The sequence below is a fragment of the Phlebotomus papatasi genome, chromosome 3 (genome assembly GCF_024763615.1).
Source record: "Phlebotomus papatasi isolate M1 chromosome 3, Ppap_2.1, whole genome shotgun sequence".
Lineage (NCBI taxonomy): Eukaryota > Metazoa > Arthropoda > Insecta > Diptera > Psychodidae > Phlebotomus > Phlebotomus papatasi.
Genome location: NC_077224.1, coordinates 38,954,532 through 38,977,204, shown reverse-complemented (window position 1 = coordinate 38,977,204; position 22,673 = coordinate 38,954,532). Strand labels below are relative to the sequence as shown.

The following is a 22,673-nucleotide window of genomic DNA, read 5'->3' as shown; positions in this document are numbered from 1 at the left end:
GGAACTTTTTTTTGGCACTGACAAGACTTCTTTAAAAATGCTGAAGAGAGCATTTAACTCCCTTGTAAGGTATGTATTTGACCTTGGTCGCTTTGATCATGTCACCTCTTGGGCCGCCAGGATTCTGGGACGGCCATTCCTGGACCACCTTCAGTTTCGGGCTGTTGAGTTTATCTGTCGCCTGTTGTGGACAGGTCGACCGGCATATCTTGCGGGGCTGATTGAGCGCGGGCCGTCCGAGAGGTCTTCGTGTCTGCTCATTCCGAGATCGGTGGGTCGCATCTTGCGCTGTTCTTTATTCGTTGGGGGAGTCATTTTTTGGAATGAACTCCCACGAACTCGTAAGCGGGAGCTTTTGAATCGCTTTGCGTCTTTGATTGAGTGATTTTTGACCTCATTTTGTTTTGTTTTTCTTTTCAATTGATTTCTGTTATTCATTTGTATTTCGTTTCTTCTCTTTTGCTCTAATTTTTATTCTTTTATTCTGTACAATTTTCATGTAAGAGGGCATGCCCTATTGGTTATCAATAAATTCAAATATAGTCAAAGAAATTATGGATCTAAATAAAAGACAAAATCTTTTTGGTCAGTAAAAAATTCAAATTGGTCAGTAAAAAATAAAATATTGGTCAGTAAAAAATCAAATTCGGTCAGTAAAAAATAAAATATGGTCAGTAAAATATTAAATTTGGTCAGTAAAAAGTCAAATTTGGTCAGTAAAACATTAAATTTGGTCAGTGAAAAATTAAATATGGTCAGTAAAAAACTTTTAAAAAATCGGAAAAATTTAATTTGGTCAGTAAAAAATAAAATTTGGTCGGTAAAAAATCAAATTTGGTCAGTAAAAAATAAAATATGGTCAGTAAAAAATCAAATTTGGTCAGAAATAAATAAAAGTAAAAAAAAATCAAATTCGGTCGGAGAAAAGTCAAATTTGGTCGGTAAAAAGTCAAATTTGGTCAGTAAATTTTTTTTAAATCAGTAAAAAGTGAAATTTAATCAGTGGAAAATTAAATATGATCAGTGAATAATAATTTAGTCAATAAAAAACTAAAAGGAAATCAATAAAAGTTAAAACTTTGTATATCCGGATAAAAAGTATTGCACATTTCGTATTGCGGAAACTTCGTATTCTAGTACACTTCGTATTTTAGCATTTCGAATTTTATATTTCGTCTTTCCTAAATTTTGTACAAAAATTAAACAGGTGCTACTGATAACATTCCAAAACATAGAAAATTTCCATTTGCCTCAACAGGTGTTACTGATATCTTCCTAAAACACAGAAAATTTCCCTTTGCCTCAACAGGCGATACAGATAACTTCCTGAAGCACAGAAAATTTGATTTTTTACTGACCAGGTTCTTTATTTTTTACTGACCATTTTTTATATTTTACCGATCAAATTTCATTTGATTTTTTACTGACCAAATTTAATTTTTTACTGATCAAATTTTATTTTTTACTGACCAAATTTAATTTTTTACTGACCAAATTTAAGTGTTTACTGACCAAATTTGATTTTTTATTGACCAAAAAGTCGCAGCCTAAATAAAATAATTGTAAGGATTAGCTTCATTTATAGAAATAGGCAAAAAGTCGTATAACAATCTAGCCCTACAGCTCAAAGTAGCCCCACTTCCCCCTAGATAAGCTTTATACCTTGCTTCTTTAAGGTGAAATTTAATTTTGAACTTTTCAAAATGAATGGTGAACAAATTAATAGAATCACAGGTTCTGGTTTTTTCAACAATGCACAGTATTTATCACAGTAAATATCAGTATTTAAATATCATAGAAAATGGGCTCTGAATATAACTTTATTATTTATTCCTGCCGTAGAAATACTCTGTTTCTTGAATATTCTCATAACTTCTAGCTTCTAGATCGTGCAGGTGTTGACATGAAAAAAAAATTGTTAGTGTTTTACTCAAGAATTATCTGCGAAATGCCACATTTATCTTAACAGATTTTATTTTTAATTTAATTGCCTGTATATTTAAACCATTTCCACAAATTTACATAATGCTTTTTTTCTCTCTGATGTGAAAAAGCACAATTTCTAGATTACTTTGTGGTATAAAACATTTTTCTAGTTCGTAGGGAAATGAGTGCTTTTTTTCTTGTCTATAAAGTTGGTACATTTTTGGGTGAATTTTCAACATCCGATTGAAAGTTACGCGTGTGATGGCCATAAGAATGTCTCGGATATCCAACTGTGAGATTGGAGAGAGAAAAAAAAAGTAAAACCACTTAAGAGAGATGGTAAAAATTGCTATGTTATAAATATACACAGTTATTATGGTGCACAAGAAGAAAAGGTTTATGTATGCCACTTGAGAATATTTTTCTCAAAGGCGCTTGTACAAGTGACTCCAGGCAGATAAAAAAGTCTCCTATCCCACACTAATCCATTTGCTCATGCGATATGGAGGCTGAGGAAATAAAAAAAAAGTGTTGTCTTTTTGCTGAAATATTTATGTCCCCCGCATGTTTCAAAAAAAAATAAAAATGTTTTCCAATAAATTGAGCAATATGCGTGATCTCTAAGTGATCCCTCTCATTATCATCATCCATAGCGATCGATGATGGAGTAGAACGACATGCACGTGGGTGCAGCGTCATCTTCAACGAATATGGTGGTGGCTGGAGTGTGGCCAGGAGGAACACCATCCGCAACCATGCTGGGTGGGCCGAGATTATCGACAGATCATCCGATAACCGTTCAACAGCAATCGCAGCGAGATTCAATGGGCTATGGAGCCTCCAAGGGTCTCCTCAATGGACCAGGGCAGAATAATTGCTTCCTCAACTGTGCAGTTCAGGTAAGATTGACTCTCTGTTTCTTATCTCAATTTTCCATACTTTCAATCATCCATGCTAATAGCCCCATTATGAGAGGAAGGAAATGATAAAGTGATGATGGACCGGTGAAAAAACAAGTTGATATTACCATAAGCAATTTTATTAAAAGTGAGATTCCTCCCCTTTTGGATACGTAATTTTACAAGGCGTTGAGTAACACTCAACATTAAAATGCACTCAGAATATACTCTAAATTGTAACCATGTTACGCACTATTCTATTCTCAATATTACCATCGTGTTCTACATAACACGCTACATAAACCTTAAATCCTCTAAAGTCTAATCACTAGTCATTTTACTTTTGAAACTACAACTCGGTGACGAGATCTCATTGTTCTCATCAACCGCACGATAAATTGTAATTTTATTTTTGCAACAAGTTGAAGATAGGGAAAGAAAAAATATATAAATAACGTGGAGGCCAGAAAAGAGTGAAGAAGACAGTAATTGAAACATCGATCCTCTAATTACTTTTGTACCCTCATCTAATATTCCACTCTTTTACACTATGTTGTACATTAGAGTTGTGCATTTTAAGCAAATCTTTAATTCAGAAGAGAAGTAGATGAAGAAAAAAAACCACAACAACTGGTATATTAAGTTTGATCGTATATGAAGTGGTAATTTTAAAAAATTTTCTCAACGCAATAAGACGATGGTATACATATATATGAAAAAAAAAAGATTAATTATTCGTCATGGGAACTAGAGTCTTCTTGTGCCATATAATGGATTCATCATCTACTTCCAGACTTCCTCTCTACCTCTATGCCATTTATATTTTCTCAACGTTTGTTAGTGTACCAAACAAAACGTGGACTCTTTGCTTTATAAATTCGATAATTAGGTACAATTCTGAATTAGCAATCAGATAAATGAGTGGAGGGAGAAAAATTGATCTATCGATAGGATTGTTAATGAGTTTGGCAATCTCAAAAAGTCATTAAATTAACCCTCAGATGTAAACGATCTTTTTTTATACAAAAAAAAAAGCTTTTAAAAGTTTAAATGAGGATAATACGAAAAAAAAGAACTCCTAATTAGAATGTTTTTAATATGGCGCTTCACTGGAATTACAGCAATTTGGGCTTCTTTGATTGATTTGGCGATGGGTTGAAGGTTAACCTAATCTCGATTAAAAAAAAATTAAGGAAACCAAATTAAGGGAAATGCGAATTTTTCATTAAATAAATTAAGTAAATTGTATACCAAGAGAATTATTTCTCTAATTTATTGGTTATTGTATAATTTGAGGTTATGCGTTTCCTAACCTCAAAACAATAAATTGCAACAATATTCCAAAAGCTTTTCAAATGGTCAGCAGCATCCATTGTGTTATTGAGAGTTCTTTTTTTATCCCCTACCCCTATTCCCTAGCTCGTTGGCAAAATTTTGCCATGTATGACCGTCAATATTGAGAGTTCTAAAATTAATTTATCGTGACTATTTATTAAAAATTGTTTTATAGGGTGTAGTCACCACTTATGGTCGTTGCACATTTATAGAAAGCTTGTTAAAATCTTAAGTTTTATTTATTTTTTAATTTTTGTACTTATTTATTTATTTTTGGCTCTCATGTAGGGTAAATGTCCTAATTCAAAACCATTTCCAGACGCTTTGAATTTGACAGAAGATTCAACACATTAAGTTCATATTTTTTCTGAAGAGAATTACATAAATTTGCTCCTTGACTCTTCTGGAATGTTACTACTGTTTAGTGAAAATTCTTTAGATATAATTTGAAAACTTCTTAAATACAAGAAAAATACGCGAGCGTAAAATGCTTCTATTGGAAACAAATTAATCCAAATGGAGACAAGGGAAAGTTTCTAATTGGAGACAAACAGTGTAAGTGAAATCGCGACGAAAGACTTCCAAAATTTTGTTGAGTTGCTCCTGAGTGCAAGATTTGTGATCTTTTCTCCTTTCCCATCTAAAACAATAAGAAAATCTCTCCAAAAAACATCATATTTCCGGGATTTCCTATTGAAGCATTTGCAGACACATTAGAAAAACCCTTTTTGTTCACGAAATAGGTAATTATTTCATTTGAAAACTGCACGTACCGCTAACAATAAAGATTAGCACTTAATTTAACTAAAATTGGCCAGAAATATGACATAAATGTTAAACAAAACGAATAAACAACAGTCACCTCATTGTGTTTTTCATTGGAAAACATGGTCGATCGATGAAAAATTCGATGGTGAAAAAGGTACATTTTTAATTTTTGTGAGAAATTAACAAATTAAAATTTGTGAGTGTGAATGGATTTTCGCTTTATTTGGAGCAAATTTAACTAAATAATTAAACTGTGGTAAAGAAAATATATAAATATAATAATTTAGTACTGTATTTATCATGAAAACAATGACGTTTCCATTTGGAATAGCGAAAAATTTCCATTTGGAGCAGGTTTTGAATTAGCTTAATTCACCTTAATTAGGCCATTTTTGAACATTAATTTCAACCAAGCTTTTACAGTGTATGATAAAAGTGTTTATACTGGATGTTCCAGTGCAGATGAGTATAAAATACAGAGAGAGTTCCGTTGAGAAGGTTGCTCCCATGAAGTTGGTGCAAAGGACGGGGCAGTTATCTGCCAAAGCCACAGTGATATGATTCACTGGAAGAAGAGGCTAGTGGAAGAGTGCTTGATTTATTTGGTCAGCCTAAAGGTATGCAGCCATCTGATCAAATTTTTTCCAAGCACTGGGCGTGGTTGGTCGCTTGAACCAGAGATCTCTGCGCCATAGATCTACTACTCTATCCACTTAGGCACGAGATATCCGTTCTTACTTCGAAAAAGCGTAAAATTACCAGTTTATGATGTGTTCAAAAATTTTGTAATTTTTGGGAAATCTATTTTTAGATACGAGTTTAAGTTTTTTGCAAGCTGTCAATAAGTGTATGACGACCATAAGTGATAACGTGATCACTCCACCCTACTAGAGCTTAAGATAGTTTTCTATACAAAAATATGTGTTGAAATTTGAAGTAAGGTGAGATGTGTCCCTAAAATTTTTCTATATTGACATGGTTTATAAAAAAGTCCCATTGTATGTCTCGTTCTTTTTTTGACTAAAAGAGTGATTTGTAATGTTTTAGGTTATGTGAAGCTTAACTGGTCTAACCTTAAAAACCCAACACATTTGTTGCCAAATTTCTTAATTTGCTCTGTAAAAAAATGTTTTGATCATCAGCCACAACAAGAGAAAATTTGTTTATAAATTGTATATGTTATATAATATGTTTATAAAAATATGTTTTAAATTCTTAATATATTGGGGAAAGTGCCCATGCTTGATACCATTGGAAGCTTTGTAATGATTAAATTTTTCCTATGTTTCTCAATAAACTGGACTCCGCAATATATTTTAAAAACTGGCCACTTTACCATAGTTTTTAAAATATGGTTACGATGAGTTAGGGGAAGGTTTTGAACCTTCGTACTAAAAAAGGAATCCAAGATTGAAGATTTTTTACTGAATGCCACACAAACCGAATCAATTATATCACTATGTGAAAAAAATCTCTCACTTATTGGGTTCATAATTCTGCCTCACAAAATTCCTGGAAGTCCTTGGATTTTCCTCTACAGGAAAATGAAAATGTAGTAGCATTTTTTACGAATGTATCCGGTACCGGAATGCTTCGTACCATTTCTTCCAACCTCTGTAGGCCTCATTTTCCCCGGAAATGTTACACCGGAAACAAAAATTTGGGCATCACTACTTAGGTGGAACTTTCATCTACTTGTTTTCACCATTTGTAGGAGGTATCACGCATTAAAAATCACTTTTAAGCTATTTTTCTAACACATGTTTTTTGACACTCGGAAAACCATTTTTTCCCTGCATTCTGACAGTCAGTTCAGAGCTCGGTTAGGTGTGATTCTCTTATAATCACACCTATTGTAATCCTCGGATTTTCCCTGACACCTCCAAACAGTCTTACAGAACATATTTCGGACACAACTAATTTCAAAAATGACCAGCCATCAATTTAAAATGAAATGTGGAAAGTTTCACTTTAAAACAAGGAAAATTTTATGAAAAATACTCGAAATACATCGAAGTGGCAACAAAAGAATCACATCTACCTTAAACAGTCTAGTTTCATCACTGCACAAATCAGAAAGAAGAAATCACACCTATTGTAATCCTCGTAATTTCTCTAAAGGTGTCTACACATTGGAGCTGATTTCATCAAGAATTATTTCAAGAATTTTTTAAAGAAAAATTCATATTTTTGAAGGAATTTTTGAAGAAAAATGCCTCCACATTGGGTTTTTTATTTTCCATCAAAAATTTTTTTGACAGATTGCCATCATTTCCAAGTCTCTACCTCTTCTGACTGTTTTTCACGAAAATTTGTTATTTCACTACTGGAAAAAGTGAGAAAAGCGTTTGGTGAAGTTCCTTGGGATAGTATTTAGTGAATTTGTGAAGAAAATCTTCTAAATATGCAAGGGAATAGTGTTTTTCTTGAGATGTCGTTCCTGGTGGAATCCAACCCAGCCTTGAAGGAACATTTCCTGTGATTTTCCTCCAGAAATTGCCGGAAGTTAATCCATCTGTGTATTCTTGAGGTGTTCCACAGTACAGTGGCCTCGTACTCCATGGATTGCAAGATGGATGGAAAGGAGAAAATTTACGGGCACTTTGGAATCTCTGCCTTGGTTACCAATCAAAACAAGAGCTAACCAGAGCCACCGAGGAGATCTCAATGCAAACGAGAGCTGTCCGGAGCTACCAGAAGCCATCATTTGAACCCCCAGAAGAACATCAGAATGATCTTTTATATCATTCACTTTCTCAACCACTAGGAACTCTGTGGGATTGCTTCCTTTCGAGAACATCAGAACTGGATAGCCACATGCCTTCAATTCCTCATGTCAATGGAACATGGAACCCAGTAAATAAATCAGTAGTGGAATTATTTTGGAACATCCATGGAATTTTCACAGGAATATTCTTCTATTATATTAATTTTAAAAAAAACTACATTTTTTACATAATAGAGATCCTTTATGTAATTTTTTTTTATTTATTAAGGGGTCCATCTGGGATGATTGCCCCGCCTTTATGTAATTTCTAATGATTATTTATTAAAAATTCCTACTTTTAATAACATAATGAAATGTAAAGGACTTTTAATTTAGAAGATTACGTGGATTTTTAAATATTTAGGTTTGCTTATTTTTAGTAGTAGAAAATATATCTGATGTGGGGATGTTATAATATAATACAAGCGGTTTAAAATAAATGAACTAAAAAAAATCTAGTATAATATCGACCACTCAGAATATAATCCGACTATCTCGATTTTTTGCAAAATTCGTTTTTTTCGCTTTTCGGATACTCCGTGAAACCCTCTACCTTCCCTGTGAATATTATACCTGAATATAAATTATTTCCAAATTTATAGCGCTTTTTCTAAAAAAGCAAAATCTCACTCATTTTTCAATTCAGTCAGGATAAGAGCCGCATAATTCGACCGTGTGACGTCATCATTTTGCATGTCAAAAGTATTCCGGCTGATTTCACGATAATAGATAAGCTATTATTTGGCTGCAAATATGTATAGTTTTCAATTTGGTAATATCTAGTTAATAACCAGTATTGTTAATAATAATTAATAACTCTTCTATAAAATTAAAAAAAAATGGATCAAAAACTAAAAATTGGATATTGAATACGAAATAGGCGTAAAGTGCTAGTATTTTTTATATGGAGTTTGACAGCTGTAATGGACATTTGAATGGCTTATATTTTATAAAGTTCAAAGAAAATTTCACGATTTAATCCAGAATATAAATTTTGCGAATATTGCAATTATTTATGAAATATTACTGATATCTTGATAGTTTTTTGAGGTTCTCTAGTATTGCAAGTGTTGCAAAACCTGGATAAAAGCAATAAAATGCTAATTTATTATGCATCAAACTTCTCTTTGGCGCGAGAGCTCATAACCTATTAACTTTTAAGAGGTTTTGTTGCTTGATAATTGGTTAGAAATAATAATAAGAAATATGTGAAAAAGTGAAAATAATAAAAACTAAATAATATAAGACCTATAGGGGGTGTGGTTATCCGTCCTGGGAATCCTACTTCACTGAAACACTACCTCTTGGTTCGATAATTATATCTTTTTATTAATCAATTTTCACATGAAAGTTCTACATTTTCTTTCGGATAATTAGCCGTCATTCCACACTTCACTTCTTCTTCTTCTTCTTCCCCTTCCAGTTCCCCATCCTAGACACACACCAACTGATCGACATTTTCCCATCATTACAGTTCCCACAGGGTAAATTCTGTAATTGCCGTGGAATTTTCACGCTTGCGTTTGATACCTGTCAATGCCAATCGACATATCACATTTGTTCGATTCGAAAATTGAATGAATTGATTTTTTCACACTTTAAAACCCAAATTGACATTTTACTTTAATTTTAAGTGATAACACTAATGTATAGAGAATTTAATGACCTTTCGTTTAGTAGAAAAAAATAGTTGATAACTTTTTTATTATGTTAAAAATTGAAAAAAAAAACTAAAAAATGGGCGTAAAATACCAAATTGGCGTAAAATGCTACCTTTTTATACGTAGTTGGCATCCGAAATGGACATTTGAATGGCTTATACTATATAACCTAAAAAATGTTAATATTTTTGAGTTTTGTCACGATTCGAAAAAATCGTAAAAAATACGTGAAAATAATAAAATAATTATTAAAAATTAAATAATATAAGACCAAGAATTGATGTAGAATGGTAATGTAAAAAAAGTGAAAATTCACTTTTCGCTTTGTTTTACTTTTTCTTTTCTTTTTAAACTATATATGAGAATTTTAAAATTTTACAGGATAATATATAGATATAAGTTCTAAGATTCTTTCCAAATTGTTAGGAAAATGGAAATTAAATATGTAAACAAATGCAGTAGAGTCTCGCTATAAGCCATCGCTCTATAGTCCACAATTTATCGACCGTTGATTTCAAAACACTGATTTTAAGTTAGGTTATGTTTTTTAGTACGCGACAAGCATAATTACAGTAGAGTCTCTCAAATCTGAATCTCTCAAATTCGAACGCCGGTTGGATTTAAAATGTCAATTGTAGGGTTATGTTAAAAAATTCGTATTGTGGATGATTAAAAATCATATCTCTGTGCTGTTTTCTGAATATTTATACACATTATGTGCGAATAAAATGAAAAAGAAGTATGTTACCAACTAACACTTGTGATAAATTACGGGAATTTGATTCAAAGTGCTATTTAATCTCACATAAATTCAGTTTGTTTTAAAAATATCGTTCGAATTTGAGAGGTGAGAAATGTCAAAAATACCCCCCAATCGTTCCAATTTGAGAGACTCTACTGTATTTTAATATTTTTGGCAAACTTTATTGAGTAGTTGTGATAATTGTGATCCACAATGAAGAAAGTAAGGACAAGTACCACAATCGCAAAGAAAGTGGAAGCCGTTGAGCAATTTAAATACTAAAAGTCGTTGATAATTTTAAAAAATTACATGGACTATAGTGCGACTCAAGTGTTAAATCTGAAACCAAATATGGACTATAGCGAGACTCTACTGTAGTATAAGGAAATTCAACAGAAGTTGCCTTTTTGCTACGAAAATCTGTAAAAATTCACTTTGGCATTTGTTGTCAATTTTCACAAAATTTATATAAAAATGATTAGAAAAATGGTAAAATATTTATTGAAAAAATAATTTATGAGTCCTAGAACTGCTGTGAAGTTTTACGAAACGAAATATATTGAAAAATTGCTTTTTTATGGAGAATAACTGCTCTAGCATTTTATGCCAGTTTGGTGTTTTACGTGATTTTTTGGCTCGGGTTTTAAAGTGTTAAAATGTCTTGAAAAAATTACTTAGAACAATTAATATACATAGATAGTGATGCGTATGGGGAATGATATCGAAACAATTTTGAAAAGTGATGCGTGACCAGCCGGGTCGCTTGGCAGCGTGGGAAACTCGAGTTGTTCGGGTCTTATCCTGAGCTTTTGATATGACAGCTCAGGAAAAATATGTTACAACTCGGAAAATATTGTAATAGTTATTAAAATACACATTATTTTGTGAAAATTTTATGGAATTAAGATAACTTTTATCGAATCCTTTCGTTTGATGTACAATATTAGGAAAGTGAAGTTAAATTAATTGATTTATTAGCAAATGCAAATCTCAGCTTTAAATCGCTCTCCTGTAAAGTTGGCCATTCACGAATTAGTCAGGTCTTATTCTGGGTGGTCGATATGTTAAGAGCAGTTTCCCAAAAATTAAATAAAATTTATTTCAATTTTAATTTCGCATTAAAATTCAAATAAGAGACAGCCTTTGAAATTTATTGTCTTTTTTGATCAGTAAAAAGTTTCATTCAAGTTTTTAACGCTTGTGGAAAGGATTTTATCAATATCAGGAGGATTTTTTTATGAGATCTTAAGAGTATTTTCCAAAAATTACACTTTAAGACTCCCAAAAAATCTAGTTTTGAATCTAGTCCTTTACATTTCATTATGTTATTAAAAGTAGGAATTTTTAATAAATAATCATTAGAAATTACATAAAGGCGGGGCAAACATCTTCCAGATGGACCCCTTAATAAATAAAAAAAAATACATAAAGGATCTCTATTATGTAAAAAATGTAGTTTTTTTTTTAAATTAATATAATAGAAGAATATTCCTGTGAAAATTCCATGGATGTTCCAAAATAATTCCACTACTGATTTATTTACTGGGTTCCATGTTCCATTGACATGAGGAATTGAAGGCATGTGGCTATCCAGTTCTGATGTTCTCGAAAGGAAGCAATCCCACAGAGTTCCTAGTGGTTGAGAAAGTGAATGATATAAAAGATCATTCTGATGTTCTTCTGGGGGTTCAAATGATGGCTTCTGGTAGCTCCGGACAGCTCTCGTTTGCATTGAGATCTCCTCGGTGGCTCTGGTTAGCTCTTGTTTTGATTGGTAACCAAGGCAGAGATTCCAAAGTGCCCGTAAATTTTCTCCTTTCCATCCATCTTGCAATCCATGGAGTACGAGGCCACTGTACTGTGGAACACCTCAAGAATACACAGATGGATTAACTTCCGGCAATTTCTGGAGGAAAATCACAGGAAATGTTCCTTCAAAGGCTGGGTTGGATTCCACCAGGAACGACATCTCCAGAAAAACACTATTCCCTTGCATATTTAGAAGATTTTCTTCACAAATTCACTAAATACTATCCCAAGGAACTTCACCAAACGCTTTTCTCACTTTTTCCAGCAGAAAATAACAAATTTTCGTGAAAAACAATCTTGAATCGTGATGGTTTCCTTCAAGAATTCTGTCAAGAATGACTTTGATGAATTTTATTCCAATGTGTAGCCGATAATTTCTTTCAAAAATTCTTGATGGAAATTTCCTTCAATTGGATATGATTTTTGAAGAAATTTGTCTACACATTAGACAAATTTTCTTCAAGAATCCATCTTTTTGTCAAAAATTCTCACCAATGTGTAGGCAATTTTCTTGAAGAACACTTCTTGAAGCTCATTTTTGATAGAAATTTCTTATAATGTGTAGACACCTTAATACTTCGAATCTGTCTTACAGAACATTTTTTGAACATCAGAGATTCTTAGAAATACCAGTGATTAATTTAAAGTTAAATGAGGAAAACTCCGCTTGAAAACAAAGCAAATTGTATGAAAAATGCTTAAAACGCACCGTATGGACAATGAAAGAATCACACTTACCATAAGCAGATTTAGGCTTAATGTTCGATTTGACAGAAGCGAAACAAAAACATCTGATGAAGTCTCACTTTGCTGTGGAAGTGCGTGTTTTTCTTCGAGATTTTCTTGAAAAATGTTCTACTCGTTGTAATATCACAATTTTCTTGTCAACTTGTTCAGTGGAATCTCTGGATGGGTCAAAATATCCAGAGCGTCGTGCACAGTGTGTCCCAAAACAGTCTGGAATTCACAGAGTTGGTAGTCAATGATTTTGACTGATATTTTTACGAACCTGCAGAGGAGGCAATCTTTGTGAATTTTCCTCCGCCCACAATTCCATTCCCTTCTAGCGAAAGATTTTCACGGTAAATATTAACCCTGATAAACCTTATATAACTTGGAATGTTGTTTTTCTTCGAAAAGACTCTTGAAGCGTGAAAAAATGCATAAAATAATACACATCAGAATTGCGATTTTAGGCCCATTTTTTATTTTTGCTTCTAGAACCCACGAAAAAAGGCCTAGGCTCCCAAGGTTGTCCGGAAATGTGAGATGTGGGATTAGCTATAAGAATATATGACCATGGATGATATTTATTTAGTAACTTGGAAAAAAATCAACATTTACGAACCTGCGACGTTACGAAGGTACGAAACCTTCCCCTACATATATTGTGAAACATAGAAAATTTAGTTATTACGAAGCTTCCAATGGTATCAAGCATGGGCACTTTCCTCTTATTCTAATTTTAAAAATAAAAAGAATCATGACAATTCAAAAAGGTTCTTATGTTTTTTGAAGTGTTTGTTTATTATGTGAAAATCTCTGTGGACATTTATTTTATTCAAATTGGATATTTAGGATTTTGTTTGTTTATGATGTGATAAATTATTTTTTGATTATAAAAGTTAATAAGCTGGTTTTCAGTATTTTTAAAATTTCTCTTTCATCTTCTACATGAGCTGATTATTAAAAAAAATTATTAAGAGAAAAAAAATGCTGCTTTAGTTCCCGATATGTTCTGGTTTTTTTTTTAGGTTAGGCCAAATATAACCTTACTTTTAACTAATTCGTTAACAAGCATTCAGGCCTTTTGGCTTGCATAGCTGGGGCCGTACAGCTTTAAAAGGTAAAAAAACAAACGTTCAGAAAGACTTAAAGAAAAAAATATCAATTTCATTTTCAATATTTTAATTAATTAGCTAAATATTAAAAATCAATTTGCGAAATTAATTGCGACGATGAAGTCAAAGGGGTTAATTTTTTTTTTGTATCAGGGTACTGAAATGTCCAGACTGGTGAATAATTACATGATGAGACGCGATAAAAAGTCACCAGCTGAACCACCTGCTGATTGGCAAAAAGAAAACACATTTGCTGCTTCATTTCGTAATTCCTCTGGCCAGGACCCTTCTTCTCAGTTCTTTTAATCATTTATATTAAAGTGTGTACAGATACAGAGTGTATGTTTTTTGAGAGAGTTGAAGGTCCAAAACGTGCCATGAAATTTGAAACAGGTGCAAATCTTCATTAAATTATACGTGGTTACAAAAGACACGAGCTTCATCCTTTGTGTGCACATCAGTTGCTCATCAGAGGAGATTTACAAATCTCTGTGGCAGAGAGTTGGACCCTTCTTGAGTGAAGAGAAAAGAATACTCGAGACAAATGGGATTTAAATATGCTTGATTTTTTTTTCAAATAATAATTTTCTAGACTTGTCCTTTTTGACCTTAATCCGAAAGGTGTGCAGATTGTAATCTCTTTTGCCATTTTTTATACTTGGACCCATTTGGTTGGGTCCGATAGGAAAAATCCTCCAAAAGAATAGCACCTGTTGCAGAGAGATGCGCTGTAAAAAAGGGGTTTCACTCTCTTGATCGCTCTTACACTTTTCTCGTTAAAAGAGGTACAACATGTGTCTGAATTGTTTATTTGTTCGGCCGGATAGAGGAAAGGGAAAAAAAGATGCGCTTTCGACTTTATTTGAATGAATTATTGAAGTGGTTTTGGGATCACGATTGTTACTTCCTCTTTGATGCAACTTTTTTTTTATTATATATATTACTCTTGGACACCATTGCATACACACACCCGCCTGTGAATTCAGGCTTTGATCTTAATTCTCCGCGGAAAATAAAAGAAAAAAAAAGTTTGAGAATAGAATTACGAAAAGTTCCCATTGGAAGACACACATGTGGTGTATTTGGTGTAGGAGACTCATGTATAAATTTATTAGAAGATGTTGTCTTATTCATGGTCGAATAACTGAAGCGTGATGCAGTCTTTTGCATAAATGAATAAAATAAAATTTAATGCTAATATAGTATTAATTTCACATCTCTGTGAATTGATCAAGTGTGATGCTTGAGAATTTTTCCCCTACTTTACATCCTCAGCAGCATCAATGGCAAAATGATCACTATTAACAAGAGATTTATCGTTGATCTCAAAGACATGGCCTTAGGACTTTATTGAAATAATTCTTTGTTGAAATTTTCAAGGTATCTCTATGTTGTGAGAGTTTTAAAGATGGATTTGGATGGTTTGAAGAATACTACGGAAGGGACGTTTTTAATAATAAAAAATCTGTATCTCTCTGAAATTGATGAGTAAATCTATCTATCTTATCTGTTTATCTATTTTACGGGGCTTCTTCTTCATAGACTTTTTAAATAAATGTTGAACTTACCCTTTCCGTAGTATTTATCAATTAAAGATTGGAACAGTTTTATTTAAAACTGTAATATGAAGAAGCCAGGATTTCCTAACAGAAATAACTAAGTATCTGAAAATTTTGAAGTAAATCGCTTACACATGTTCAAGTATATCGCTTTTAAACTCTCCTTTTGCCATTTTGCCTCTTGCCATTTTGCCTTTTGCCAGTCTTTAACTGTCATTTTTACTGCATAAGTTGTTAAAGCATTTCGAAGAATTGCGTCCTTTTCATCAGGTATCAAATTAAGTAGTAAAAATCACGTACAGAGGGATTAATCGCTATATATAAGGTAAAGTACCCTTACTCGACCGGGTTCCTCTATTCGACCGGTGGGTCAATTTTTGAATATTTGATGGTGAATTTCATCAACTTCTATGAATTTGTCACTGATTCGTATTATTTAAAGAATAATTGACCTATTAATGTTAGATCATACACCAAATATTATAGCAAATATAATTAAATTGAATAAATAAATCTACCGGTCGAATAGAGGAACCGGTCGAATAAAGGGTACTTTACCTTAACTGGATCAATTGGAGTGTGGAGATAACTACACTGAGAAAAAAAGAGGGTGCGATTAACTTTTTTTCCTCATAACTTTAACACTTTTTAGGTGTAAAAATATATCAACATTTTTTAATGTTAATTTTTACACCTTTTAAGGGTAAAATTAACATAAAAAGGGATTAATTTAACCCCTAATACACCTAAAAAGGGTAATATTTACACCGATTTCGGATCAATAATGCAGGGTAATATTAACATTTCCGGAATGTTATTTTAACTTTTTCGGATTTCTCTCAGTGCTATCCAGAATAAGATTCTTATCGAAAAATGCATAATTTTTTATACAAAATAGCAAGAAATGTAAAGAAGTAAGAGTGGTATATTTTGGGACAGACAAAAGTCGCTATTATGCAAATAAATTTCACCGAGCCTGATTCTTTACCTTTAAGTAGAAGTTCTAAACTTCAGTCTTTCATAAAAATTTTGTTTAAATTTCACTTTTAAATTGACTTAAATCGAAAAAAACTAAGCACTGTTTGTGTTGACATCTGCAAAATTGACCACATTGAAGGTCTTACAAAAAGTTAAATGTGGCACTCACAATTCACGCGTTTCACGCTTTAATTTGTAAGCCCCAGACTTGCCGACTGCCAAACCCGGCGGGCATTTGACCATTTGACATCCTTTGATGTCACCTTATCATCCATGGAGATGGCCTACCCCTGTGTGTTATGATGGGACAACATCATGACATGACCACCTTCCTCCCTCTTGCACGCATACGCGATAAGGGTTTGACACCCCTGGACTTTAGCGACGATCGCTAATAGTGAGAGAGTATTAATTACGAGACGGACGAGAGAGAGAGTTAGTTAGTGACTAGACTCGGATGAGTAAGGACGTGCTGCGTGCAGACCAGAGGGAGGATCTGGTTGAAAGAGGGGAACGGGTGGTAGGTTTAAATCTCGTCCCTGACCCCCTTTCTAATATTTCTAAGATCCTAATAATTCCTTTTGGTACGCGGGTAGAATTCTGACGGAAGAAAGTTTACAAATTTAACTAAAATTTCAGAAGTTTTATGTTTATTTGATACGTAAACAGCTTAGCATTTCATATAGAACTTAAAAATAATTAGAAAACAAATATTTATAGGAGTTTTGATGTATCCCAAAATACCCATATTATGTCCCGAAAAGCACTTTGTCCAGAAATACCACACGTTACCCTATATGATATTCTTATAAAATATTGTACAGTCTAACAAACTTGAGAGTATTTACCCCTTTCTACTTGGCGTGGTAAAGGATCAAGTATAGAGAATTTATGCAAATTACCTTTAATGTATGATCCTAAAAGCTAAGTGTATGGTAGCTTGGTTTGATCCATTATCACCAAATTTTACAAGCTGAGAATCAGCCTTATGTGCTGAACACACGTGCTATCTCACGTGGCTTAAGTTCAGAAACAATTTAGTTAGTGGGAAACTGATGGGAAGTTAGTCAAATCATTATTTTGATTATAATTACGTTAAGCCGTCTCTCGGCTAAAGTCGTGCATGTTTCTAGGGTATAAGTCTGTCTAAAGCATTAGAGCCTAAATAGGTACAGACTGATCCTTATTGAGAATATTTAACCTATAAAATTTTGCTGTAAAGAAAATCTTCTGCTGTAAAGAAATTTTCATGTATGAATGAATGTTATACACTGAGGGCTTAAGATCATCGATTACAGATCCTTTGCATAAATTTTCTTCACAGCAAAATTTTATAGGTTATATATTCTCAATAAGGATCAGTCTGTATCTATTTAGGCTCTAATGCTATAGACAGACTTATACCCTAGACACACGACTTAAGCCGAGAGACGGCTTAACGTAATTATAATCAAAATAATTATTTGACTAAATTCCCATCAGTTTCCCACTAACTGCGTTTCAGTGTATAACAATTTGAGGTAAATCTTTACTGCCAAATTTTACAGCCTATATTCTCGAGCCTATTAATCTGAGTTTATTTCAGCTCCAAATGCATTTGAAGCTTATTTTTACTAAATATATATACTAAGTTTTTAGCAGAGTTTGGAATATTTTTTTTTTCTGGAGGAATCTTAAGAGATTTTGAATAATCGCCGCTGTGATTGCGAGTGTCGCTTAAAATTTATCAAAGACGAACGAAAAAACTTGCATCTTGCGTCAGGAAAATTATTGGTTTTTAATGTTTTATATTAAAATTAATCATTATCTAATTGTTATTAAAGTTTTGTTGTTGTTTTAAAGGGAATGGGAAGGTGGGGTAGTTTCACTCCAAATATAATTATATAGAATTTGTCAGGCATATTTTCTGATCGTTAGTCGTTCTGACCGTCATGTTTTCTGATCGTAGTGAGTTTGTATCTGTGTTATCACACTTGCACATTAAAATTTTTAATATGATTCACATTAATTGTCGCTGGTGAGAGTCCAAATGTGTAATTTGTGTGTTTGAATCATTTTATATTCAAAATTTGATCTATTTGTTGATAAAAAGGTAGACTTGGTCCGTAAAATTTTATATAAATTGATTTATAGCATTAATGAAAAAAATTAATGCGATTTTCTCTTTAATTTTTTAATGTGAAAAATATTTATGCTTTAGGTAAATTTAAACTTATTTTTGCAGGCCAAGTCCACTTCTTTATCAATAAATAGAAAAACCCCAAATATTAAGTGACTCAAAGACACAAATAACATATTTGGACGTTCGCAATGGACAATTAATGTGAATCACACATTAATTTTAATGTGCAAGTGTGATAACGCCGTATGTGATTCATGTTCGTTTAGTAAATGGGTTCTGAAAAAAAAGTTCATCTGCGTGACACTGCTCATCCTCCCCCCATAAGTGTTTAGTAGAACAGATTTCAAACTTTTAAAAGTATCGATTTAAATACGAATCAACTGGTGGTTTTTAAATCGCAACTTAGGAATTTAAACTGTCTGTTTTTGCTATTTAACAAATGATAACCAATTAAAATTCTTGGGAATTCAAATAAATGATATAATAGATTGTATCTTTTAGTTGAAATATTGATTTTGACAACTGCTTCTCTAATTTATTCCATTCACCGAACGACTTACAGGTTGTTAGGAGATTCACTTTCAAGCGAATGATCATGATTCGCGATACTCCTAATTGCTCTCTCATAAACTTTTGTTTAGATTTAGATCGGTCAATTAAATTTATGCTTATTTGTTTCAATCGTATTCATGAGGTCTATCTCCGTGCGTAGTTCTATTTAGCAAAATTTACGACTTTTGCAAGATCATATCTGAGGCGGATTTATGATTTGTCAGAAAGATTTAGTGAAAAATTCAAATTTTTCTATTAGAATATCAACCGTAAAATGAATATTTTGCCTGCTTATGTAAGTTTCATCAATCACCAACATACTACCATATGGTACAAGATGCATGTTGTGCGATAATTGACACACATAAACGGTAAAGTTAACAGAGAATGAAACGACTGCTACAGGTATGATCCCCAGTTATAGTCGACAAATGAGTTGTGGGCTGAATCCAAGCATATTATAGAGTATTCTGGGTAAGGGGAACGGGATAGAGATGGATGATTGAAAGAAGATTTCAAAGAGATCTTCATATAGTGCCCTAGCAATCTCTTAAGCGCCATCGAGAGTTGGGAGAGTGTTATGATTCTCATAGATTGACTACGTGTGCATTTAATTTGTGACTGTGAGAACTGTGAGACGAAACCGTCGACAACGACGTCTTCACTCACGGCTCAAGAGTTCTTTCCACAAGAAAAAATATCGTGTGAACTCATTATTCTACCACAAAATACGAGTCAAGCAATAAAGTAACTATATATACAATAAACATTTGAACATACAACTACACTTTGGATATGGAAGCTTCTTATATCCAATCTCTTTACTCTTGGCAGAGTCTTAGATTTGATTAACAATTGCCTGTTTTTCCATCTTCATATTCACAAAAACCCGCGGTTGAGATCGTATTGCATATCAAATGGCAGTGTAATAAGTTGATAGAGTCAAATGTGAATTTGATGTGTAATTGGAGAAGATTAGATGAGAAGTTTTGGAAAAAAAAGATATACGTATATAGAATGGTGTGGGAGAGCTAGATGAAAAAGAATTGTTGCTTTTTAATAAAAAAAAATATTATACATGTCGCTTTTTTCCCCCTAATGGTTACTCTATCCATCCATCATATATATGCCGCAACCAAAGTCCCAGAGATGAAAGAAGTGATTTAGAAAATCTTCATTTCTATTTACAGAATGATATTGGGACATGAAATAAAAAAGAAGTCGAGTGATTTAAAACCCCTAAAAATGTTCATGTAATTCATCGTGCGTGACGAAAATCGGACAAATTTGTGGTAATAAAAAGAATTTGGGAATATTGAACTAGTGAATGAATCCCACCATAATTTTGTTTATATCCAACCACTTTGATAATCATATAAGAACCGAATAATTATCAAATATTCTATTGCATGTGTAATTGGATTTTATGGTTTTTTGTACTATACAAATGACACGCCAATTTGCCCGTAAGGCTCTCACGAAACTTCCAAAAAAAAGTATATTTTAAAGTAGAAACATTGGTTATGGCCAGAACAGTGAGACCAGTGTATTTATGATCGTCTTGCAAAGGTTATAAATTTTTATCAATAAAGGTTCTTTAAGAAAAATTCAATTTTGGCAAAAATGAATTTTATTAGTAATTCACACAAATGAGAAGTAAAAAAAATCCCTTATAACGATAGGGTAAAGGCTCATAATTTTGGACAGTCTGCTTATAAACATCGATGTTCCAAGTTTGAAGTGCGATATTTTCAATACTAGGGTAGAGTCAGCCCTTTTCGCCATGTAAGCACTTTTTCGCCACCTAATATAAAACAACTAATTTAAGGCATTTAAGAATCAGTAGCATTTCAACACTCATAATATGTTATGTTCTAATATCCCAATACGTTATTACATCTCTTAATTAATTGAAATTCGTTTTAAAACAGGTGGCGAAAAGTACTGAAACAAGCATAATTGGGGAAAATGCATATTTTTCAATGAGATTCTGTAAAATTCGCGAGACGTATCCTAGATATATAGATAGATATTGCTTCAAAGTATCTTTATACAAAAATTCATTTTAGTCTGACAAAAATATCACACCTTACGAGGGCCCTAAAGCTTAAGGGTGGCGAAAAGTACTGACTCTACCCTAATTGACTTTTTTTTTTGTTACTCTCTTTTCATAAGGGTTGTTTAGAAACCTGGCAAGGGTTTATTGTTTTTGTTTTTACTAGAATTATTCTTAATACGTTTAAAAATTAATTGATATGTAGAGGTAAATTTGACTCGAATTTTGGACAACTTGGTTATTAATTTGGACAACTTGGCTGTAAATATGGACAGCTAATCGGCCTCAATAGGATGCCCATTGTTCTTCAATTCATGAACCAATCTTACCAAGTCCTCTTCCTGTTCATGTAAGGCAACCGTAGAATGTCACAAGAAGCCCGGAAACATTCCATATCATTCATTAAAATGAGTTGACTTAGGTAATCCAAGTACGCTCGGATTTGTGCACTCCCTGGCCTTTCCGGGAGCCTTTCAAGGCTTTTCTCATTACATCTCCTTTGTAGAGATAGTGCTCCTTTGTTTCTCCATACATTTACACAACCTAGTCATCGCAAAAGCTAAAATTTAACGAAATTTCCGGAGAAAAACACCTGTCCAAAATAATGAGTATCACCTCACTGCTGATCCTCGTAAAACATTGCCAATTTTTCACACGAGAAACCTAATTCACAAGGCAAATCTCACTTAAGGTCAAATCAACAAGTCACTATAAATATGAATCAACACAATATTCAACGAATATTTAATAATATCACTTAAAAACAGCGAAGAAACATTGTTAGTACTTTACCACAGAGCTAAATAAGACTGAAGTAAACACGAAGATCTGCCATATTTCTCGTATGAAATTGCTCACACTGAATTTTCAACAAAGCAATTTTAACTCAAATCATATTCAAAATTTAACGTATTTAGTGTTAAAATCTTCCAAAAAGAACAAATATTTAGATAGAATTCATTATTCATTAAATATTGTATTAAAAATCCATATTTTTAATCAATTTATTTTTAGTGTCCAATTTTATCCTCAAAGTGTTCAAATTTAGAAACTGTCCAAAATTATGAGCTCTTACCCTATATGCTCACATTTGTTTTCTTTTTATTGGTCTATTTGTTGGTCAAGTCTAAATTTTTGTTGTACAAAGTAATTATTTTTTGCTCAAAAAGAGGCAAGACTTTTTAGTTTTCTTTTATTTTGTGAGTGATATTTGTGAGTGTTAACCGTGTTCAAAAAATATAAGAAATGCACTTTGATACATTTATTAGAGATACTGTTTAGTAGTACTAGTAATTTTAGCATGATTTTTGTTTTAATTAATCGAAAAAGTGTAATAAGGTGTGATTATGTAAGAATCACACCTGAAAACGAAATCAAGTATTTTACCAATCTAGCTATAAGCTATGCCTTAACTCTAAAATCCCATGTTTGAAGAAATGAAATAGTTCTTCTTGGAAAATTGATAGTCTCCACTGATAATTTCGACATATATCCATCTGTATAATGGTTTCTCGGACTTTTAGCACATAGTCGTGATGCTGTAGAATTGTTTTTATATCCATTGACAATATTGAGGGTCTTTTGAGAAGTGAGAAACACTCCGGCAAATAATAAGTCACGATTTGAGATGTGTTGTTCTCTAATTTAGATAATCCTGG

At 32.6% G+C, this 22,673-nt stretch overlaps 1 protein-coding gene across 3 annotated transcripts in view; it reads left to right on the top strand.

Moving 5' to 3' along the window:
* Nucleotides 1–22,673, top strand: part of LOC129805577 (uncharacterized) — a 98,169-nt gene that overhangs the window by 23,549 nt on the left and 51,947 nt on the right. For all 3 annotated transcript variants that reach the window (XM_055853581.1, XM_055853579.1, XM_055853580.1), the window contains one exon: nt 2,580–2,825. In XM_055853581.1, the coding sequence (XP_055709556.1) occupies nt 2,604–2,825 (222 nt within the window). In that variant the 5' untranslated portion in view covers nt 2,580–2,603. The remainder of the gene's footprint in view (nt 1–2,579; nt 2,826–22,673) is intronic.